At 44.3% G+C, this 20,842-nt stretch overlaps 1 protein-coding gene across 16 annotated transcripts in view; it reads right to left on the bottom strand.

Annotated features, from left to right (window-relative positions):
* Lrguk (leucine-rich repeats and guanylate kinase domain containing) overlaps positions 1-20,842 on the bottom strand; it is a 123,033-nt gene that overhangs the window by 71,762 nt on the left and 30,429 nt on the right. For 14 of the 16 annotated variants that reach the window (XR_005503178.2, XM_017592528.3, XM_017592530.3 and 11 more), the window contains 5 exon segments: positions 19,988-20,131; positions 11,790-11,870; positions 9,988-10,074; positions 8,608-8,714; positions 4,156-4,275 (listed from right to left, as the gene is read on the bottom strand). Coding sequence is in view for 13 of the 16 variants with exons in the window: in XM_017592528.3 (XP_017448017.1) it covers positions 4,156-4,275; positions 8,608-8,714; positions 9,988-10,074; positions 11,790-11,870; positions 19,988-20,131 (539 nt within the window). In the remaining 3 variants the exon portion in view is untranslated. 16 annotated transcript variants of the gene reach the window in all.

The raw sequence follows: 20,842 nt of genomic DNA, 5'->3' as shown, positions 1-20,842 counted from the left end.
ATTCCAGACAGGGCTGTCATGGACCTGCTAACAAACCATGCCCCTGGAAACCACACTGTTGGGAAGGAAGGAAATCTGGACGGCCATCCCTACTAATGGCATTCTAAAGTGTCCAGGGCAAGGTGAAAGGAAGAAAAGCCATCTAAGAAGAAAGAATGAGAAGGTAGTTGGGGAAGTAGACTGTCCCAGTGAGACTCAAGCATAGCTTTAGAACCTTAGTTCTGGACTTGAGTGCCTCAGGAAACCATGAGCAGGACAGTGAGTCCTGTGCGTCCTGTGCTAATTCAGGCAGAGCTTGGCTGAGCCCATGATTCAGTCCATGGTAATATGTCGTATTGTTGTGATTTCTCTCAATGTGTAGCCACAGAAGCCCAGGTGTTCTGAGTAGGCTAACGCTGTTGTCTGCACACCCAGGGCATCAGGAAATTGCTGGACATAGTTGAAGGGATCATGAACACAAGGGGCTCCAGGGAGCCACCCCTATGCTCATGTTCTGGTGAGTAGAGACTGCCTGGCTCGTGCCAGCATCACCTGCCCACTTTATTGTAACCCATCTCCCTGTCTCCAGTGTTCCTTCCCAAAGCCTTGTCCCAAACTGCCCACCTGGCACCTTTGTTAAAGCACAGATGGTAACATCCTGCTCCCTGCTTAGACACTCACGGTGACCAGACGTCTGTCTACCTTCCTAGCCTAGACTTCCTAGTCTTTTGTCTGCCCACCTTCCTACTTTCAAGTTTAGCCTTCAGAGTTGTTCAACAGTGTGTCCTCTCTCTTAACAAAGTGTCTATGCCTCACTAGGGCAGTGTCTCCATCAGACCCTACATCCTACCATGCTGTCGTGGGCTCTTCCCTGGTAACAGAACTCTGCCAGGTCTCTTGTTAGAGAGCATTTCCTGCGTAAATCCCATCCAACATGCATTGTTTTATGAAGCCAGAAGGATGGGGCCCATATTTGCTCATTTCAGTTTTATCATTGGTGCCTGGACCATGGCCATCCCGCATTACTGAATAAGTCAAGGAGACATGCTATAAGGCTGTTACATTCGTAGAAAGGGACGCATCAGAGAAAAATGGCCTTAGGCTTTCTCGTTCAGCTAAACTGAACTTTAGCTATCTCATGCAGCCAAACAGCTAAAATAAAGACATTTTTATTTTAATGCTAAAAATAAAAACACATGTAGTAGTCAGTATCAGAAAAAGCAGTAGAGATTATTATTATAAAACAGAGATGGAGGAAAGAACAGTCTGTCTTTCAGGACGACGATTCAGGTCACATGACTGGTGTTAAGACTGGAAGACAGTCTTGGTGGGGCCTTCTTTATTTAACACGTTTCCAGTCACAGCTCGTATGGTAATATGGAGTAAGAAATAGACTTTGAGAGCAGTACTTTCTTATCTCTAGGCCACCAGTAACTATAGGTAAAGAAATGGCATCTGACCTGGTTCTACACCAAGAAGCAGCAGTAAAAGCAAAGCCTAGTATCACAGAACACACCGTCCACCACTGTTGGGTATATCACGGAATCATGCTCTTTCTTCATGTATCTGTGCATGCAAGTCGGCATGTGAGAATTTCACTCATTGCCTTGATCATGGTGCATGTAATTATAAGGAGAAAAACACCAAAGAAAAGAAAATAAATAAGAGAGAAGAGTCGAGTAAGTAGCCGGGAAAATGTTGCAGTGAGATTGTATCTGTGCCTTCTTTCATTTAATTAAAAATCTACAATCTATGTGGGATAAGGAACATTAAGAGGAAACTGTAAAGGAATGGCTTATCTCTTAAGATGTGCTTTGGTTTACTTCTGGTGTTAATCAAAGTGGCAGGCCTAGCTTGGCCTTCTCCACGGATGAAGTCACTAGCTACCTAATACTCTTCTTCTTTGTGGCCCAAGGACAAGGTCTCTGACCCAGACCCTGGGGGAGCTGAGAACGATCCGCCACAGGACGGGCGTGGCTGAGACCAGTGTGTAGGCCTACCTCTGCCCCTGAGGTGGGGGTGAAGGGGGAGGGGGTGGAGCAACTGGTAGCACAGTCAGAAGGGGAGAATCAGTGGCCGCCCCAGAACAGCCATGAAGCTCATTCTGTGGGATTTGCCACCTCACACCTGCACAAATGCCACACAGTCCATGTTTTAAGGCAGCAGCTCCTTTCCAGGCTATACGCTGCACAAAGGAAAGACCTCAGCAGTCTCTCACTGTGTCATCAGGGACTAGAACATGGGAGAAACTCAGTAAAGATTGAATGAATGAATGAATGAATCCATCTATCCATTTCTCCACAGAGCCATCAGGAAGGCCATCAAAACTTCCTGTCGCTGTCATTTCAGCTAAATTTGCATACATGGCCACTAACTTAGCTGTCCATTTATTCAATTAGTCATTCATGTAATAAATATTTATTATACATGTTCTAAGTACCTGGTCATATGTTAGACACTGAGAACTCACTGGTGAACAAGGCTAAGGTGGCCACTCATCTACCTGGGCTTAGAAAAAGACACTAAGTAAAGCAATCGAATCAGGATGGGTAAGCATTTTAACTTGTTTAACATGTGGGACTGGTGGAAATGAGTAGTTGGGCCAGATAAGAGCATTGGAGCAGTCTGGATCAGAAATCTTGATGGAAAGTTAATAAACATTTCCAAAAGCACGTCACAGCAAACATGCTGTGGAAAGAGCAGCAATAAATGAAAAGGTCCAGGCCACCAACTATTGCCAGATGCTGCCAGAGACGTGACAGGGATGAGAGAAAGACCTGGTTCCCTAGGTGGCTTTGGTTTGCTAAAAGGTTCCAAATGTATACCGTGGCACAATGGTCAGTGTGTCCCTTGATCTCTTACTTGACCTTCCACACACTGTGTCCAGCTTGTCTTTGAAAGCCGATTGGGGGGCTGGGGATTTAGCTCAGTGGTAGAGCGCTTACCTAGGAAGTGCAAGGCCCTGGGTTCGGTCCCCAGCTCCGAAAAAAAAAAAAAGAAACCAAAAAAAAAAAAAAGAAAGAAAAAGAAAGCCGTGGAACATATTGGCCGCTAAGCTTTTAACGCTAGTACTAACTTTTAGCTCATTTTTATAACTTTGTGGTATTTCTATTCTATAGTATTTGTGTCTAGAATGCCCAAATGTGTGCTGTAATTTTAAGTATCTAGATAAATGGGCCTTTTAAAGATGGTATGTACACTGTTTGAACACATACAGCCTCAGGAAGGAACCTTTTCTGTAATGGCATTAGAAACTAGCATTTCGTACTGGCCTACACAGCTTTGTAGTTACATCTTCAACTCGATGGCATACACACCACTAATTTCAAAGTAAATCCTTTGCCACATATAAAGACCAAAGAGGAAGGGGTCAGAAGATCACAGTTCAACTCTAAATGTGATTTCCAGAAACGTCTAAAACTCTTGCAAGTTCAGTGGGCTGGTTTTCTCAGATGGTTCCTTTTGCTCTGTTTTGCACCCCCACGACCCCCTACTGGCCCCCACCCCCATCTACTCCATTTGCTACAGGAGACCTGGAGCTTGTTGAGTCACCTGAGGGAAGGGACAGGAGACCCTCGTGCTGCCCCCTCTGCTGCTATGTGCCTCTGGAGAGGAGACGAGGAGCCTCAGAGTTGCCAGCATGTGTTCCAGGCCCAGCTCGGGAAAGGCTGTCCGCGGAAGACAGACCACCAGGTAAGAGTAACTCCATGTGACCCACACTATGACCTCGCAGGCACTGTATACCAATGTCTCCTGACTGAAACAGTTCATCCCAGAGGGATGCTCAATACGATTCAGGGAGTCCTGGCATCCCAGAAAGTTCCAGATACAAGATTCATGAACACAGCTCCCATCACCACCTGACCCTGTCCACCAATCCCCACCCACCCCATCCCCTCCTACCCCTGCTCCCTGAGGCCTCTTTTTCCCTGAGGTTAACTATGCAGTAAGGACTGCTGAGGGCCTGCTGAGGGGGCTGGACGTGGTGCTGTGAGCTGCAGGGTCCCAGCCTTTGTGAGCCATCTCCATGCTGAGATGGGTTTTGGTGAGGCAGCTGCCTTTGAGCTGTCCCTGCTACTGTAAGTAACCCCAATAAACTCATTGGTTCAATAAGTTGGTCTCTAATGGAATCACCACCTTGGTCTGTCAGACTCAGATGCCAACAGGCATACTTACCCGTATCTGAAGTAAGTACTAAACTGTCTGCAGAGGCGGTGGGCAAGTTCTCGTTTCCCACAAGCTTCAGGCCCAGTCAGTATGAGCATGGGATAAGGGGCGTCCAGACTTGGCAGAGTGCTGCAACGAGACCCAGCAGAGACGCCCTGTGTTAGCCACTTCACAGTCATAGTCACCTCACTGCTGAATACAGGCAAGGACGGTTCCACTTTCCAGAAACAAGATTATAATATGCCCAGAATGACATTTAGGGCTGGAGAGACAGACCAGGGCTTAATTTCACTTGCTGCTCTCGTGAGACGACCCAGGCTTGGTTTTAACACCTACATCTAGCAGCTCATAACCAACTATAGCTCCAGTTCCATAGGAATCTGACATCCTCTTCTGGCCTCATAGGCACCTACACACACATGGTGCACACATACGTGCACTTGGGCACACATACATACAACATAAAATAAAATATAACCATTGGGGGAAAATAACATTCAAAGGATAGATGATAATAATGATGATGATGATGATGATGATGATGATGATGATGATGATGTAAAAATGCAAGTTTACCTCAATTTACTTTACCAAGCTTTTCTAAAGGAAAAACATGGAAGGACACATTAGTTCCTGACTGCTAATCTATTCCTCTTAGAAGTTATCAATGAGCAAAGTGCGTGAATTCTGGGGGCAGTGTTTAGAATCCATATCTACTGTCCCAGAACACAGGCATGCCAAGCAGGCTTCAGAGGAACAACAGACGTCACATGTGAACAGTCACTGCATGCCAGGCACTGCTCTACACTCTCCACACACCCCTCACGTAATTACCACAACAGCTGAGGAGGCTGTTTCTACCGTTCCTCATTTGACAAACTGGAGTAAAGAAAAGGCTGACTGACTTGCTCAAAGGGAAGGATGGGCTGGAGCATGACTCCAGACTGGAAGAATAAAGAATCAAACTCTTGCTGGCCTAGTGGCACACTCCTTCAACCCGGCACAGATTCAGAGATAGAGGAAGGAAGATCTTTGTGCTTTGAAGGCCGACTTGGTCTACATAGCAAATTCCAAGCCAGCCAGAGTTGCATAAAGAGACCCTGTCTTTAAACAACAACAACAACAACAACAACCAATGAATGAAATGATCAACACTGTGTCCGTCCTCATCCTGTCCTGAGTATGAAGCATACCACAGAAACAGATTAAAATAAAATGTCGGGGTTGGGGATTTAGCTCAGTGTAGAGCGCTTGCCTAGGAAGCGCAAGGCCTGGGTTCGGTCCCCAGCTCCGAAAAAAAAGAACCAAAAAAAAAATAAATAAATAAAAAAATAAAATGTCTGTTGGCGTAGCTGAGATGTGGATCCAGTTCTACAAAGGTCAGGAAATAGCAGATTTCTAATCTCTATGGATAGGCATAGAAATGGGGAAAGCATGGGACAAACGCCCATGGAAAACACTCATAACAGAAGTGTCTCCAGGGAAGGGCAGACTGCCTGGTGCTGGAGCCCGTGCAGGACAGGGAACAGTGGGTGCCATCTAACAGATCTGAGGTCAGGAACCCTCCAAACAGCCCTGGGTAGGCACTGGGAGCAGACAGGCTCAAGCTGACATGTGCTAACACCTGCAGGTGGTATTCACAGTTCTTCAGCAGTGGCAGCCCAGACTGGAGTCAGCCTAAATAACCTTTCACATGTGAACGGTTAAACTAATGCAGATAAACCTATGCCCTAGAATGCTACTTTGCAATGAAAAAGAATTCAATCACAAGGACGGATTTCCAGGAAGGTATCCTGCATGGGGTGGGAGGGTGCCAGTTTGGGCAAGTTACTCTGTATGATCCACACATATCATCAACTTTTTTTTATAAGATTATTTTTTATTTTATGTATGTGTGTGGCATCAAATCCCATTATAGATGGTTGTGAGTCATCATGCAATTGCTGGGAATTGAACTCAGGACCTGTGGAAGAGCAGCCAGTGCTCTTAACCACTGAGCCATCTCTCCAGCCCCGACACATCATCTTCTTGAAGTGAATATTATACAATGAGGGTAGATCCAGAGACGGTAGAGAGGAGAGGAGAGAACAGGAGGGGGTTCTGGCTATCCAAAGGCACACAGGAGACACTTGTGGTGACACTGCTAAGTCTTGAGAGTGGTGTTTGAGTGACTGAGTCCTGATGAACCTGCATAGAACCAGATGGAACTGAACCCACAGGAGCGCCTGAGGGGCTGCAGAAACCTGAGGACTCAGAAGGCCTCCATCAAGTCTCCTAGTTTTTGGCACCTGACTAACGGCTGTACAGGGCACCATTATGGTGGAATATGGGGAAAGGCTGCACTGTTCCCCACTACTGCATGTGCATTACTGACTCCATCAAAGTACATTTTCAAGAAAGAAAATATGACAGACAGTGACAAATACAGAAAATAGGCAAATGAACAAAACAAAACAAAACAAAAAAAATCAAAGCCACCAAACAAGAAAAATGTTAGACAATTCAAAAATGTCCCCTATTGTAAAAACAAATACAAATGAAAGCACATACTACATCCAAGGCAAAGCCTAGCCAACCAAGCCAAGCCGAGGCCTCTTAAAGAAAGGCCTAGTGTCAGAACTGGGGCGAAGCATGTGCAAGGCGATTCTGGGAAGCTGGCCACACTAAAGAGCAGGAGCTATCAGTGACAACCAGGCCACTCAGTTTGTCTTCATCCTCACCCCAGTGACACCAGGTGAGGGGACAATGGATCTCTAACAATGCAACACACAATTGACAGGGCCAGGTGCGGGCAGCGGCTGGTGCCCCACTCCAGCTGCCCCGGCCTGCCGTGTCTTGGCACAGTGGGAAGGGCAATGGTTGGGCTAAATGCAGCCATTGATGCAGAACCGTGAATGGTGTCCCATCCTTCCTCATCCAGACCTGCTTGGCCTCTGCCCTTGTTTGTCTGGCAGCAGACATGACCATGAGATATGTGTTTCTCGAACATGGCCACTGATTTTTTGATACACGTTCTTACACAAACGCGACCTTAAGCACCAAATAAGCTGCCCCATTACAAATCAGAAGAGACCTTCTTCCAAGTCAAATGTACTTTTCCTGATGTACACAAAGGAAGGATAAATCATGTCACCCACAGAGCTCTCATAAACATGCAAGCCGGTCAATGCTGACATGATTATATTATATGTAATAACTGTGTCCTAGATTGTGAAATAAAACATTCTACTACTCTCCATGGGACTCCAACCGTGAGGCGCAGAAGCAAACACCACATGAAGAAAAGGGTGCTTATATCCAAGAGTTTTACATGTATTTTTAAAATGCCTTTGGGTATTGATAGAATTTCTGTGTTAAACTTATGGTTTAAATGGCCATCTGTTCTGACAGACTGTTCAAAAAGAGATGGAGAAACCGTGGTAAGTCTGTCTTTGGCTCTGGAGGTGAGAGACTGGAATTGTGTGTGCAGCCAGGCACGGTGGCTCCTCCCTGCTGGGCTGATGGCGGCTCTGTAAGGGACTAGTCAGGTCTCCCTGAGGTGAGCAGTGCTTCCTTCTAGGGACTCCCTAGAAGTCTGAACTCACAGGACGCTCTCTGGCAGGAGTATATAACATCTGCTCATGGTTAAGGATGGGTTTACAATTGACGGTGTGATGGTTAATTGTGATGGTCAGCTTGTCTGGATTGAGAAAGAAAGCCTAGGGTATCAGTGAGGCAGACCTCTGGGCGCGTCTTTGAGGATTCTTCCAGAGAAGATTAACTGAGGGAAATATGACCCATGCTCAACGTGAATGTGTGGGGTGATGCATTAGTGACTTCTGGGGCTGTGATAAAATAGCCTGGCTAAAAGCAGCTAATAGAAGAAAGTTTATTCTGGTCTCACGTTCTTCATCAAAGAACAAGAAACGTAACAAATGTGTTTACGATGATAAAAATTTTCTATTCATTTATTTTAGAATTCAAACTCACTGTCATTTGGCTCAGGGTATCTGTGACAGAGTAAAGAATCAGATCGCGATTATGTCTGCACGGGCCACCAAAGGGTGAATGAACAGCACATTCGAGTACATGATCACAGGCCGTGATTGAACACTTGGGCCCTTACCTCTGAGAAGACGACAGAGAGCTTGGAAAATTCTATTATCTAATGTATGCGGGTGTTTTGCCTGTGTGTTTCCTGGGTACTGTGTGTGCCTGGTGTTCATGGAGAACAGAGGAGAATGTCAGATCCCCTGGAACTGAAGTTGCAGACAGTTGTGAGCTGACATGTAGGTTCTGGGATTGAACCCCAGGTCCTGTGGAAGAACACCCAGTGCTCTAAACTGCTGAGCCATCGCTCCAGCCCTGAGAAAGCAGCTTTCACAGGGAGTGAGTGAGTCACAGAAGAGAGGTCTGGGGAAAACAGCAATGCTGTCTTTGCTTACCCACCCAGAGTTCTATCTGTGTGGCCCTAATACGTACCTGTCGAAGATCCTCTGTGGCTGCGACATGCTGTTGACGACATGTGTCATGTGATCTTGGGCAGCAACCACTTCAGGGGGAGGGTCATACTTATTCACTGCATAAACCTTTGCCAGAATTAGAAAAGTAAAGAGAGACATGTTTGTTTCTCAAAAGAACCAAGGTTGGACCTGCCCTTCCTGTGATTCCTAGATGTGCAACCAGACTAACAAGGTGAGTCCTGCGGTCCGCAGTCTTGCAGTCTCCGGTCAGCTCTAACTTTCCTCAAATCCCAATAATGAGAGTTACTGTAAAAAGCTAGGGAGTCCTTTTTTCCTTTTCTTTATATTCTCTGGTTTGGGAGGAGCTAAAGAAAAAAGTCAAAACAAAATCTCTGAAGTGTCTGATCGGTTTTAATCAATAAACAATCCAACTTGTAGTACAAGAAGTAGGAATACAAGGCGCTGTCTAAGACTCCACGGTGTTGGCACTAAAGAACCATTTCCTGACATCCTCTTGTCCGTAACTGTTCCCACCCCCTCCAATCCTCCCAGACCTGCACCTCTTTACCCTGGCTTTCTCTAGCCAAGGATACAGGCCCTTTCCTTGGTGTAGAGGCCTCTCTGTCTTTACTACCCTCCTAAATACATTATCCCTTTACTTAATAGTGACTTTCATTTTAATTCCATTTGCAAAATGTTAAAAGAGGCATGTACCAGTGGCCCGGAGCGTGGAAATATGGATGAAGAAGCATCTGGGACTATTTTTAGTCTGGGCTGCAGAAAGACATTTGTGGGATGGAATATGTGCCCACCTATATACTGTCCTTCATTCCCATCTCAAATTGGATCTGGTGTAGGAAACCCCTCATTAGTATTGATTCCTGCTACAGCTATGGGAGGGAGGGCGGGCGGTAGGTGATGGCTAGCACGCAATGGCTCACTCCTCTGGAGCTTAGTGGATCTGACGGATCCTGGTAAGGAGCAGAATTAAGGAAACTACAGTATTAGATCAGCGATTTAAACAGCATTTGATTAGATAGTATGGCACGATATATTTCACTGTTAACTTTCAATGTGACATAGATAGAATTTCAGACTCTGTGATTACGTAGGGAAGCTATACATGTTGCAAACCAGCCACGACTGGCCACGGGCAGCAGGAGGGGCACCTGTATTCCTTCCTCAATGACAGACGTCCCACTGTACCCAAGGAACACCTGTCAACGCCCAGCTTAGCGGCTTCGGCTGGCAAATCCTAGGACAAGGAAACTGTTCCTAAATAAGGAGTGAATTCGCACACCGCTCTGCCGCTCACTGATGGTCACGTGTCCTGCTGTAAGCGCTGTGACATTTTTTAATGTATCAACCAGAAAGCACGTGAGGCAGAGTGGTCACACACCTTTTCCTCCACCTTAATCTTCTGCTGATCTAGCTCTGTCAGTCGCAGCAGCATAAATATCACGAAGAACCAGTACTCGGGTTTGGTCTGTTGAAAACAAGAGGACTATTGAATGGCTTTCCTCTCCCCAGGTCAGCAAGCGCCAGCATTCTATACTCAAGGGCCTCTCAACACTTGCTGCCATGACTGTCTTCCAGTCCCCAACACCGGGCTGGGCATTTTTCAATTAACAGCCAAGATACAGAATGTGTCTTGCAATGCATAAAACTCTTCAAATGTGCAGATCCCACTAATCTCCGTGAGATAAGCAGGAAGGCAGGATTATCCTCTGAGCCCACAGAGGTGGGCAGCCCAAACCTCTCTCTACTCATGCCAAAGAGTTTCACTTCTGAAAATAATGACATCTGACGATGTCTCATGATTCATTACGGGTTGATTATTTATTGTGCTCTTTTGTATTAGTTGGGATCATTACGAACTTGTCTTACAGTAACAAAATGTCGCTTGCTTATGAACGAATTCCTCTTTATTCCCTGCCAGCTGTTAGGATTGCCTGACTGTAAAGTGGTAACTGAGGGGTTTATTTTGTATAAGATGCTTCGCCTCCCTCAATAGCAAGACACGGCTGTAAGATCCCTTTCTCGGATGGGAATGCACGAGAAGTATATAACAGCATCTTCCAGCAGGGTCCCAACACAGGGACACAGGAAATGGAATGCTAATTACCCTGATTGGATCACTTCCGTGTTGTAAGAGAGAGTGAACCACCACCCTGCAACCCGGGAACCTGTGTGATTATTAAATACCAAATGAAGCAAATTAAAACTTCTCTTACGTACTTCGAAGGGTGTTGAGAGTGTTTTTCTATAAGTGAATTCCTCTGCATGAGAGGATTTGCCATGGTCATTGGTGTGGATGCAGAGCACTCTCCAACAGCCGGAGTCCGGGGTGTGATGGGCACCTCAGACCTTCCTCCGAGGTGCCTTTGCGTTGTCTGCCGCCCTCCCCTATGTGCTTTTATTTTTCAATGTTTCTTTTTAATTTCTGATTTGGTGTTTTCATTTGTCTAGATGTATTTACTCATCAAGATATGAACAAAATGAACACAAGAGAAGCTTCCATAGTCAGGCACTTGGGAAGGATATGGGTAGAAAATCTGAACAAAGCTGTGATAGGTGGTGAGTAGGGCAAGGGGACTGGGAAGGAGGCCTTAGCAATAGAGGGATAGAAAAACCTGGAAAACTGTCCCTGATCCTTAGGTCTCGAAGGGTGCAGCCCCCTAGGGATTGCATTTGTTTCAGCCTCTAGTTGTTTTATTATGGCTGTGCCAGTCCAATGGCTATATCCAGGCACATTCCTCTAATACTGCCTTCCCTCTGTTAGAAAAGAGGAACCACATTCTGTCTGGACCTCGGGGGCTCTTCATTCTCTGATAGAAAAGAACGATGCTTTACAATTTTAATTAGTTCTCATTAGGAAGGTTTAGATCCACCCACCATCTGTCTTAAAGGACCAAGAAGTCAGTGACTTTCAAATGTGGGCTTTAGGGGAACTGGGGCAGCCCACAGTTTGTTAGCCATAAAAGACCACCTTACTTTTCCTAAACAAGTTGTTTGAAGTGTTAGCTGTGCAATTGTTTTCAGAGGGTGTGTGTGTGTGTGTGTGTGTGTGTGTGTGTGTGTGTGTGTGTGTAATTGTATTTACATTCCTGATAGTACAGATCAAGGCTGAATCAGAATTCCAAGACTGGTCCCTGTTCCCCTCCCCTCCCCTCCCCCGCCCCGAGGAAAACAAACTCTCACCTGAATTGGATTCCTTAGTAGATTGAGAACTCGAAGGATAGGAAGATTTTCAATGTATTCTATTTCACTCAGCTCCTTAATCTATTTGATTAAATAAAAAAAAAAATAAATGAATGAATCCATTGTCAACAGCCAGTGAGCAAAGACAATAAGGAACACAATATAATAGAAGCCAATATAATTAGCTCCTTTAAATGTAATTTATTTTAAACATGTCTTGTTGAATATTCAGTTTTTCAATGAGAGTACTACAAAGCCATTGAAGAACACAGGAATGACCACATTAACTTCCGAAGACGTGAGAACTCATAGGAGGGGGGCATTTCCTCTTTCCCCTCTGGGCTGGAGAATGGTTATCTCCTCATCCATGTTGATTTTGAGGACAAATAAAATAGTGTGTAAAGGAAGAGAAACAGCCAGCCACCCCGTTCTAGCCATCAAGGCTCCTGCTTCATTCCTCAAGGCCTTATCTCCTCCCTTGCTGTGTCTGTGACTGGCTAAGCCTTCTTACTGCTACGAGACATGAAACTCTACACTTTTCCCGTAAGAATTACTTTGCAGTGGAAACTGTATGATTTGCTTGTTTATTTTGAGGTCTCTATGCAACTCTAACCAGCCTAGGACTTGCGGAGATCCTGGGTGGAAGTTCTAGTTTACAATTTGAAAAAACGGAAATGATTCTGCAGATGGCCGAGTGCCTTGGTTTAGCCAGGGGTCCAGCCTGGGTTACAGAGGTCCTGCACCCTTGACCATACTAAAGACAAATGGGCTTACTTAAATGTTCTACGATAAACAATTACAATCTTATTGTGGACACAGATGGTGGCTTTTGTAATAAATTAGTGTTTCTCATAACATTCCGCATGCCTCATAAAAGCATTCTACCAACAGGTTCACAGAAAATTTCTTGGTTTCCTTCCAAAACCAAGGGACACCAAAATAAAAAATTATCCCAAAACTAAGTCAGGGGTGGGCACACATGCCACTTTTAAAGAATGTCATTTCCAATAATGTAATCAGTTATTCCAAAGTTCCAAGTGTCCCCCATCCCAAAACCAATCTAGCTCGTGTAGTGGCAGGCTGTTATTCACATTTTTTTCTCATATAGGAGGATGAGATTATCCTTTAGGCTACCATTTCAGTTCTAATACAAACTAAATTATGGATTAAGAGTTCAAGGTAGCTGAGTGTGTGGTGTCACATGACCTTAGCCCCAGCCTGAGAGGGGGACAGACCTCTGGTTTCAAGGCCAGCTTGGCTTACACAGTGAGTGTCAGGCCAGAGTACTGCACAGTGAGAACGTATCTAAAAACCAGAAGAACGAGGACAACAACTGTGGAGGAGCCAGGAGAGGGTGTGGGATTAAGAGCACTGGCTGCTCCTCCAGGACACCTCCATTTCATTCCCAGCACCCACATGGCAGCCCCAGGAGACTTGATTTCCTCTGCTGGGAGGGAAAGCATCTGCACACTAAACAAGCAAGTAAATACAAAAGAAGAGGAGATATGAAAGTCCCCACTCTTAAAATTGTTTTGTTTTTTAAAAAAACAGTAGAGAGAAAAAAAAAGTTTAAGGCAACAACATAGTGGAAAATAGTTTAGATAAGCATCTATCAGATCCAGAATGGAAAAAGATTTGCAAGAAGATAAAAATAATAAAGGGATATATTACAGAAAATGTTGACGTATTCTATACCTTATTTTAAATGTGTAGCTGAATACCTTTCTTACAATAAGAAGCACATTGCAACTGTCATAGAGGAAATGATGGTGAGGAGAATGGACTGGGAATTTTTTAAAAAGAAATAAAAGTTTAAAAATTGTTTAACCATTGATAACCAAAGAAATGTATATAAAACGGTATGCAAAGCACCAGGATTCGCTACTGGATTGACAATTCTTAAATGATGTGGTTGACAAACGAACAGCCAGATATGCCTACAATAAGTTATCCTAACTTCATAACTGCAGTGGGAGGAGAAAGCATGAGCGTTCGAAGGAAAAATCAACAAGCTTTATGACACCCATTCCCAGAAACGGCATTTCCAGAAATCCGTCATACGGAAATAATAAAAGATGCAAGTAATGACAGATTTATGTGTGAGCACATATACTTCAACATTATTTTAACAGTGAGTTGTAAACACAACAAATTTCAATAAGTAAATAATTCAATAAATCCTGACAGATCCATTAATAGATTATCTTATGCTATTAAATCAGATTTTTGAAATGTTGGCACAATTTGTTTTCTATATGGGAATTCAATGTCTATTTCACACTGCACACACAGACACCTAAATCCTACTTAAACACTACATAATGAAAAAAATTCGAAACTTAAAATTGTAAAAAAACAAAAATGTAGACTATTTTAAAAATCAAAATAAGGAAGATTTATTAAAACAAAAATCTTAAGAACAGAAATGACAAGAGATCACAGTTAAAAATAACTCCTAGACTCCTCTCCATTCCCCAGACACAGCACCACACATACTCAAGCTTGGAGGGTCCATAGCAACCCAAAACGTATAGCCCAGAACCACAGGAGCTGATTCTTAGGGATCTCAAGAGGAGACTACAAGTCAGGGCTGGTGAGGCAAGCCTGTGAGTCCTTTGAAGACTCTAGAGGAGAACCTTTCCTTATCTCTCCCAGCTTCTGTTAAGCCAGACAGCATTGACTTAAAGCAACATAAACCCAGCCTCTGTGTCTGCTGGAGGAACCAAGTTCCATTCTCAGCTTCCCACATGGAGGCTTGAAACCAGCGCAACTCCTGTTCCACAGGTCCTGATGCCCTCTTCTGGCCTATGCAGACATACACGTACCCACAGACATAAAATAAACTGATAACTGAAAAACAAAACAAAACAAAACAAAGAAACAAAAAGACACTGACTTTCAGGCCACCCTAATTCCTAATTCCAGGATGACGATCTCATCTTGAGATCATTAACTTCATCTGTGGAAACTCCTTTTCTAAACAAGGGTACATTCATAGTTTCAGAGGCAGGTGGGTCTTGGGTATATCCGTGGTGGGGGATGTCACAGCTTAACCCATTCCACCTTGAAGGATTAGCTTCCAGGGAAAGCTGCCCACAACTACCTTTACCTTCTATCTGAGAGAGAGGCCGTGGTGCAGCTCCCTACACTCCAGCTACACCGGAGTGGGGCGCCACTTCTAACGCATTTAGGGACAGCCTGCCTGACCACCATACAGGTTAGCACCACTGTCATCCAGTCAGCAGCTCGAATCATTACAGCATCTTCCCATCCACTACCTCTACTCTGCTATTTCCACCTCAGAGGGCGCTCTGGAATCTTCCTTCTTCACTGCCTTACAGAAGACCCCCCCAGTCTCCATTAAACCAATGTACTGAGCTTCATGACCCTTTCCCCTTTCTTTGCCTAGTAGGGAAACAGTGGACCGAGCCTCCTCCTTAGACATGGTTTTCTCAGGTTTTTACTCCACCTTAAACATCACCCACACCCTTCAGAGGTGAGGGGCTGAGAGCTCTTGAGAGTTATATTTTCATCCAACAATCTTCATAAGTACCAACCATAAACCAAACATTGCAAAATTTGAACAAAATAAACTCCCCAAGGTCAACTATCACGCTAGAACAGTGGCTCTCTTGAAGGGGCTCGAGACCCCATATGTACAACAATGTCAAGCAACCAGAGCTTCCAGGGACTAAGCCACTACCTAAAGACTATACATGGACTGACCCTGGACTCTGACCCCATAGGTAGCAATGAATATCCTAGTAAGAGCACCAGTGGAAGGGGAAGCCCTGGGTCCTGCTAAGACTGAACCCCCAGTGAACTAGACTGTTGGGGGGAGGGGGACAATGGGGGGAGGGTGGGGAGGGGAACACCGATAAGAAAGCGGAGGGGGGAGGGGGATGTTTGCCCGGAAACTGGGAAAGGGAATAACACTCGAAATGTATATAAGAAATACTCAAGTTAATAAAAAAAAAAAAAAAAAAAAAAAAGAACAGTGGCTCTCATGCTCCCTAACTCTGCTACCCTTTAACTCAGTGCCTTGTGTTGGGGTGGACCCCAACTAAAAATTACTTCTGTTACAACTCCATAATGGTAACTTTGCTACTGTTAAGAATAGAAATGTAAACATATGTAAATGTTTTCTGATGGCCTGAGGCTGCCCCTGTGAAACTCAAAGAGGTTGCCATCCACAGGTTGAGAAACACTGTTCTAGAGGGAAGGAAAATAACTTCAAGATATGAGGTATAAAACGTGGCACAGTCTAATCTTTAGCAATAGCAACAATGAAAAGCCCTGTGCAGGACAGAGAACACAGGAGGAGGTGCTGGAGAGGCTAGACATGGAGCCCGCGAGGCAGACAGGAAGAAAATGACGCCCTCCAACCCCTAACTGAGAGCATGTGGCCCCATGCCTACCCCGAAGCATACTGGCCCCTGCCCTAAGTAGTGTAGACTGACCATAACAGATCTTCTGTCTTACATCGATGGGCTAATGATCTCAGTCAAGTCCTCAACTTCTTTAGCAGGCTCTCTCTAACTCTGTTGACGTTGATGAGTCTGGGCCAAGCCTGGTGCTATGGAGTCGGCATTAAGTAAGGGCTATGACTAAAGGGAAAGTCATATTGGTCTTGACCTGAAAGCTCAAAAAGTACTGGAGAGGCAACGAAGCAGTTTAGGAACAAGGCTGCAAGGGAACGCCCATCAGCAGTCTGAAGAGAACCAGGGACACAGCCACTATCTTTTTTTTTTTTTTTTTTTTTTGAGCTGAGGACCGAACCCAGAGCCTTGTGCTCTACCACTGAGCTAAATCCCTAACCCTTAGCCATTATCTTTAAGACTGGATAGTAGCTCAGGCTATCTACCTAGCCTGGGCTGGCCTCCTCCTTGCTTGTCTCCAATGGCAGGAGTAGACAAGAGACTGACTGTAACAGTGATGTGACCATGACAGCATCTCCTTGGGCTGCCTCTGCTTCAGTGTTGGCCCCTGCATAAACCAGGAGCCCCCCAAGATCATATACCCAGCCATTCCTCAAGTCTAATAAATGTGAATCCAGAGAGAGAGAGAGAGAGAGAGAGAGAGAGAGAGATCAAGTTCACTCAGCAGTCAGCTCACAAAAAGCTCTGAGATATAGCACCAAGGTTCAGAAGTAGCCCGAGTCACCCCTGACAAGTACTGCACTTCTGGGAGGGAGTGGAGAGGTTGTAGAACTGAAAGTCTGGGTCAGTTTTTAAGTGCTAGCTGTGGTTTGGGATGTCACTGGGACCCCAGAGTGGAAGCTGGCAGAGGCCTCCCTAATCAGCAAAGAGTAGACACTGGCGAAGGGTCGGCATGCACATGCATTCACACAGGTGTAACACAGATGAAATTTCTACCAAGAAGACAGAATTTCTAACATCAGATTTAATCAAGAAGGAAGCAGCATACCCCTATGTTGTGCTCACTTTACAAATACATTTTCCATTCCTGAATCAAAGAATTATCAACTGTCCTGGAGAAACCCCTGAGGAACTAACTCTTCAGATGGTTCAAATGGCATTTCAAAGGACTGTGGGTTATTCCCCAGCATGCCCAGTGGGGAACCAGGGAGTTATGTTACCATCAATGACTGATTTGCCAGAGGAGTCCTCTGTAGGGCATGTGGCCACTTTTTACAAAATAGAGTCTCTAACATTTGAAGATTACGGATTCCTTCATTTGAACATGTCTTTTTTTTTTTTTTCAACTTTCCAATGCAGTTTAGAAGGTGACTTGAAAAGCAAGGGAGTAGTAAACCCTGTGTAAGGTTGCTCTATTCCCTTATTCTGGCTAAATGAAGGGAGATGCCCTCCAACTATAGTAAACACCCACGTCAAAGGCCAGTACAAAACAAGGAGACAAGGTAACGCAATGATAATGTTGTATAGAGCGTGTGTGCTAAAATTACATTTCAGATACTGTGGTGGTTGGTATACGCTTGGCCCAGAGAGTAGCACTGTTGGGAGGCATGGCCCTGTTGGAGTAGGTGTGCCACTATGGGTGTGAGCTTTAAGACCCTCGTCCTAGCTGCCTGGAAGTCAGTCTTCTGCTAGCAGCCTTCAGATGAAGATGTGGCACTCTCAGCTCCTCCTGCACCATACCTGCCTGGATGCTGCCATGTTCCTGCCTGGATGAGAATGGACTGAACCTCTGAACCTGTAAGCCAGCCCCAATTAAATGTTGTCTTTTATAAGGCTTGCATTGGTCATGGTGTGTGTTCACAGCAGTAAAACCCTAAGACGGACATACCTAGTTAAATAATATGTATTACTAAAGTTAGTATTTCCTGTTTCGTTTTCCTATTATTAGTGGGAGGTGCTTTACATCACACTCATAGCTCACGTCTGAGCCTCACCATTTTCAAGTGTTACACCATACTCATTTCCGAAGGGAGGACCCGAGATTCTCATCTACTGTATCTCTTTTTTTTTTATCAGCCTTGCTGTTTCTCCTCTTGAATTTTGAGATGTACTGAGTTAGTATTTAATGAACATAGTCTACCTTTTCAGCATCCCCCGTATAAATATGAGAAAGAACATATTTCCTAAGTCAATCTTCAATGGCAACTTCAGAAAAAGAACAATGAAAGCCATCTGCAACAGAAGTTATACTGACTTCCTGCCACAAGGACTAAAGTCATTTAATAGAATTAATTACCTTATAAGAAGTGACTAGATCTACTCAGTAAACAGATCAAGTGAGGTGAGGATCAACGTTACAACTGTGTTTATTCTCAGACCTTAATAACTGACTTGTGTTGGGTTGTTTGCAGCCTAAGCTGGGGGAAGGGTTAAGTTGCTGGGAATACAACTTAGTATTCCAACTTACATACAACTTAGTATGGAGTGCGTGAGTACCTATGTGAGGTACTGTGCAAGGAAAGAAGAATGGAAAGAAAGAAGGAAGAAAGAAGGAAGGGAGAGAGGGAAGGAGGGAGGGAGGGAGGGAGGGAGGGGAGAGAGAATTAAGTAAATTAATCTGAGACACAGCTCAGTGGTAGAGAGAATTCAAAGGGTTCTGGGTTCAGTCCCCAGTACCACCAAAACAGAGAGGGAAGGGTAGGAAGAGAAAACACAGAGACAGACAGACAGACAGAATATGAATATGAACAGTAAAAAGTACATTAAGTCAGTTATGCAAACAAGTTCATTCCCAACCCATCAAAGAGGCAGAGTTGCTACCAGCAGTATATAAGGAATCACTGCTATGTTTTGTGGGTTTTTTTTTTTTTTGGCTTAATTTTTATGTTAAGCCTATGGTATTTACATGTATTAAATTACAGATACAACTGTATATATTTAACATGTACAGCATGATACTGTCAAGTATATCTACATTTTATAAAAGGCTAAATACAGCTAAAAATGTATTATTTTCTAAAGTTTATCATCTTTGTGGTAAGAACATGTAAAACTCAATCCCAGCACTTCTCAAGACCACTATTGATAACTAGTGGTGGCTCTTGTCTATAAATTTTAGCACTTTGGAGATGGAGGCAGGAGGGTCAATGGTTGAAAGCTGACTTTGGCTATATAGCAAGTCTGAGGTTGGCTTAAACTTCCTGAGACCTTGTCTCAACATCCACTACTTTACCACCACCAGCAGCATCACCAAAGAAACAAAAACCAAAAACAAAACACCCCATACTATATTGTTAACTCCAGTTATTGGTGTCAATAGACTGTGTCCCTCTGCCTGGCCTCTAACCGAAGCTTGTATTCTTTTTAGTAGCACCCCTCCCTCCCACAAGCCTCTTCCACCAACAGTCATTTTTCTCTGAGCATAGACAAGAGGTATTAGCCTGTGGATATTCTGTTGCCTCATCTTGCTTGGACATTTCAAATGTTCCCGATGATCTCTTGCTACAGAAAATGTTGCCTGAACACAACTTCAGAAAATTATACACAAGTGATGACAGTTTGAACCTTTAAAGCAATATAAATAAGAATCGTCAAGTGTTTAAAAATGATTGAGTTTTTTCACAAAGTCATACTGTCCCCTGGAACTTGCTAAGAGGCCATTTCATATATCATCCTTGGAAAGCCAACGTGAAGTCATTGGGCCAACTCTCCAATACGCCCACGTCCTATTGCCATTGAAGCCACGCCCTGCAGCCCACTTCACTTCCTGAAGCCACGCCCTGCAGCCCACTTCCTGAAGCCACGCCCTGCATTACCAACCTTGTTATCCTCGAGGTTAATCACCTCCAGGAGGTCATGGTTCTCCAAGCCGTGGAGGCTACTGATCTGATTGTGGGACAGATCCAGGTTCTGCAAGGCTTTCAGTTCCTCCAGACCTGTGATGGTCTCAATCTGATTGTTGCTCTGAAATGGATAAAATACAGTTTGTGTTTTTAAGCGATGTCTAAGAGGACTTGTAGTGGCAAATCTTCACATTTGGACATGGGCCCCAAATTCTTTAAAAACAAAAACGAGTCAATAAGCTGTTTTTGCCCCACCCCCACTTTCACCATTCATCTATCTAAATGTCTACACAGATGTCCAAGGAGTAAATCCTAGTTTTTCTAACTAAAAAGCCAGAAGGTAGTGTTTTTATTTAGTATTTTAATATTTTCATCTTCAGAATAAACTTTCAAGCCAGTAGGAAAGCTTTAAAAATGCATGATATGATGGTGCTAGTGCTTTGACTTTTCAAATTATTTATTTTTAAGATTATCATTTATATCGTTTCCCTCTTTCCTTTCTTCCCCCCAAACCCTCTCATATGCCCCTCCTTGCTCTTTTTTCAAGTTCATAGCCTCTTTTTTTCCATTAATTTTAAACTACATATAGCTTGGGAAGGGAATCTCAAGAAAAGATTGATGAGGTGGGTTGCCTGTGGGCACGTCTGAGATGGATTATATTGATTATGTTGATTGAGGTGGAAGCCGCATCCAGCATCCACTGCGGGCAACAGCATTCCCTAGGCAGAGGACTCTAAAGAAAGGCAGCTGGGCACTGACATACATGCACCAGTTCACTGCTCTCAGCCTCTGTGAATTCTGTGAATCCCGTTAGATATGCTTCCTCAATCCC

Source organism: Rattus norvegicus, chromosome 4 (assembly GCF_036323735.1).
Source record: "Rattus norvegicus strain BN/NHsdMcwi chromosome 4, GRCr8, whole genome shotgun sequence".
Lineage (NCBI taxonomy): Eukaryota > Metazoa > Chordata > Mammalia > Rodentia > Muridae > Rattus > Rattus norvegicus.
The sequence above is the reverse complement of the archived record's forward strand: the minus strand, read 5'-3'. Positions and strand labels throughout refer to the sequence as shown.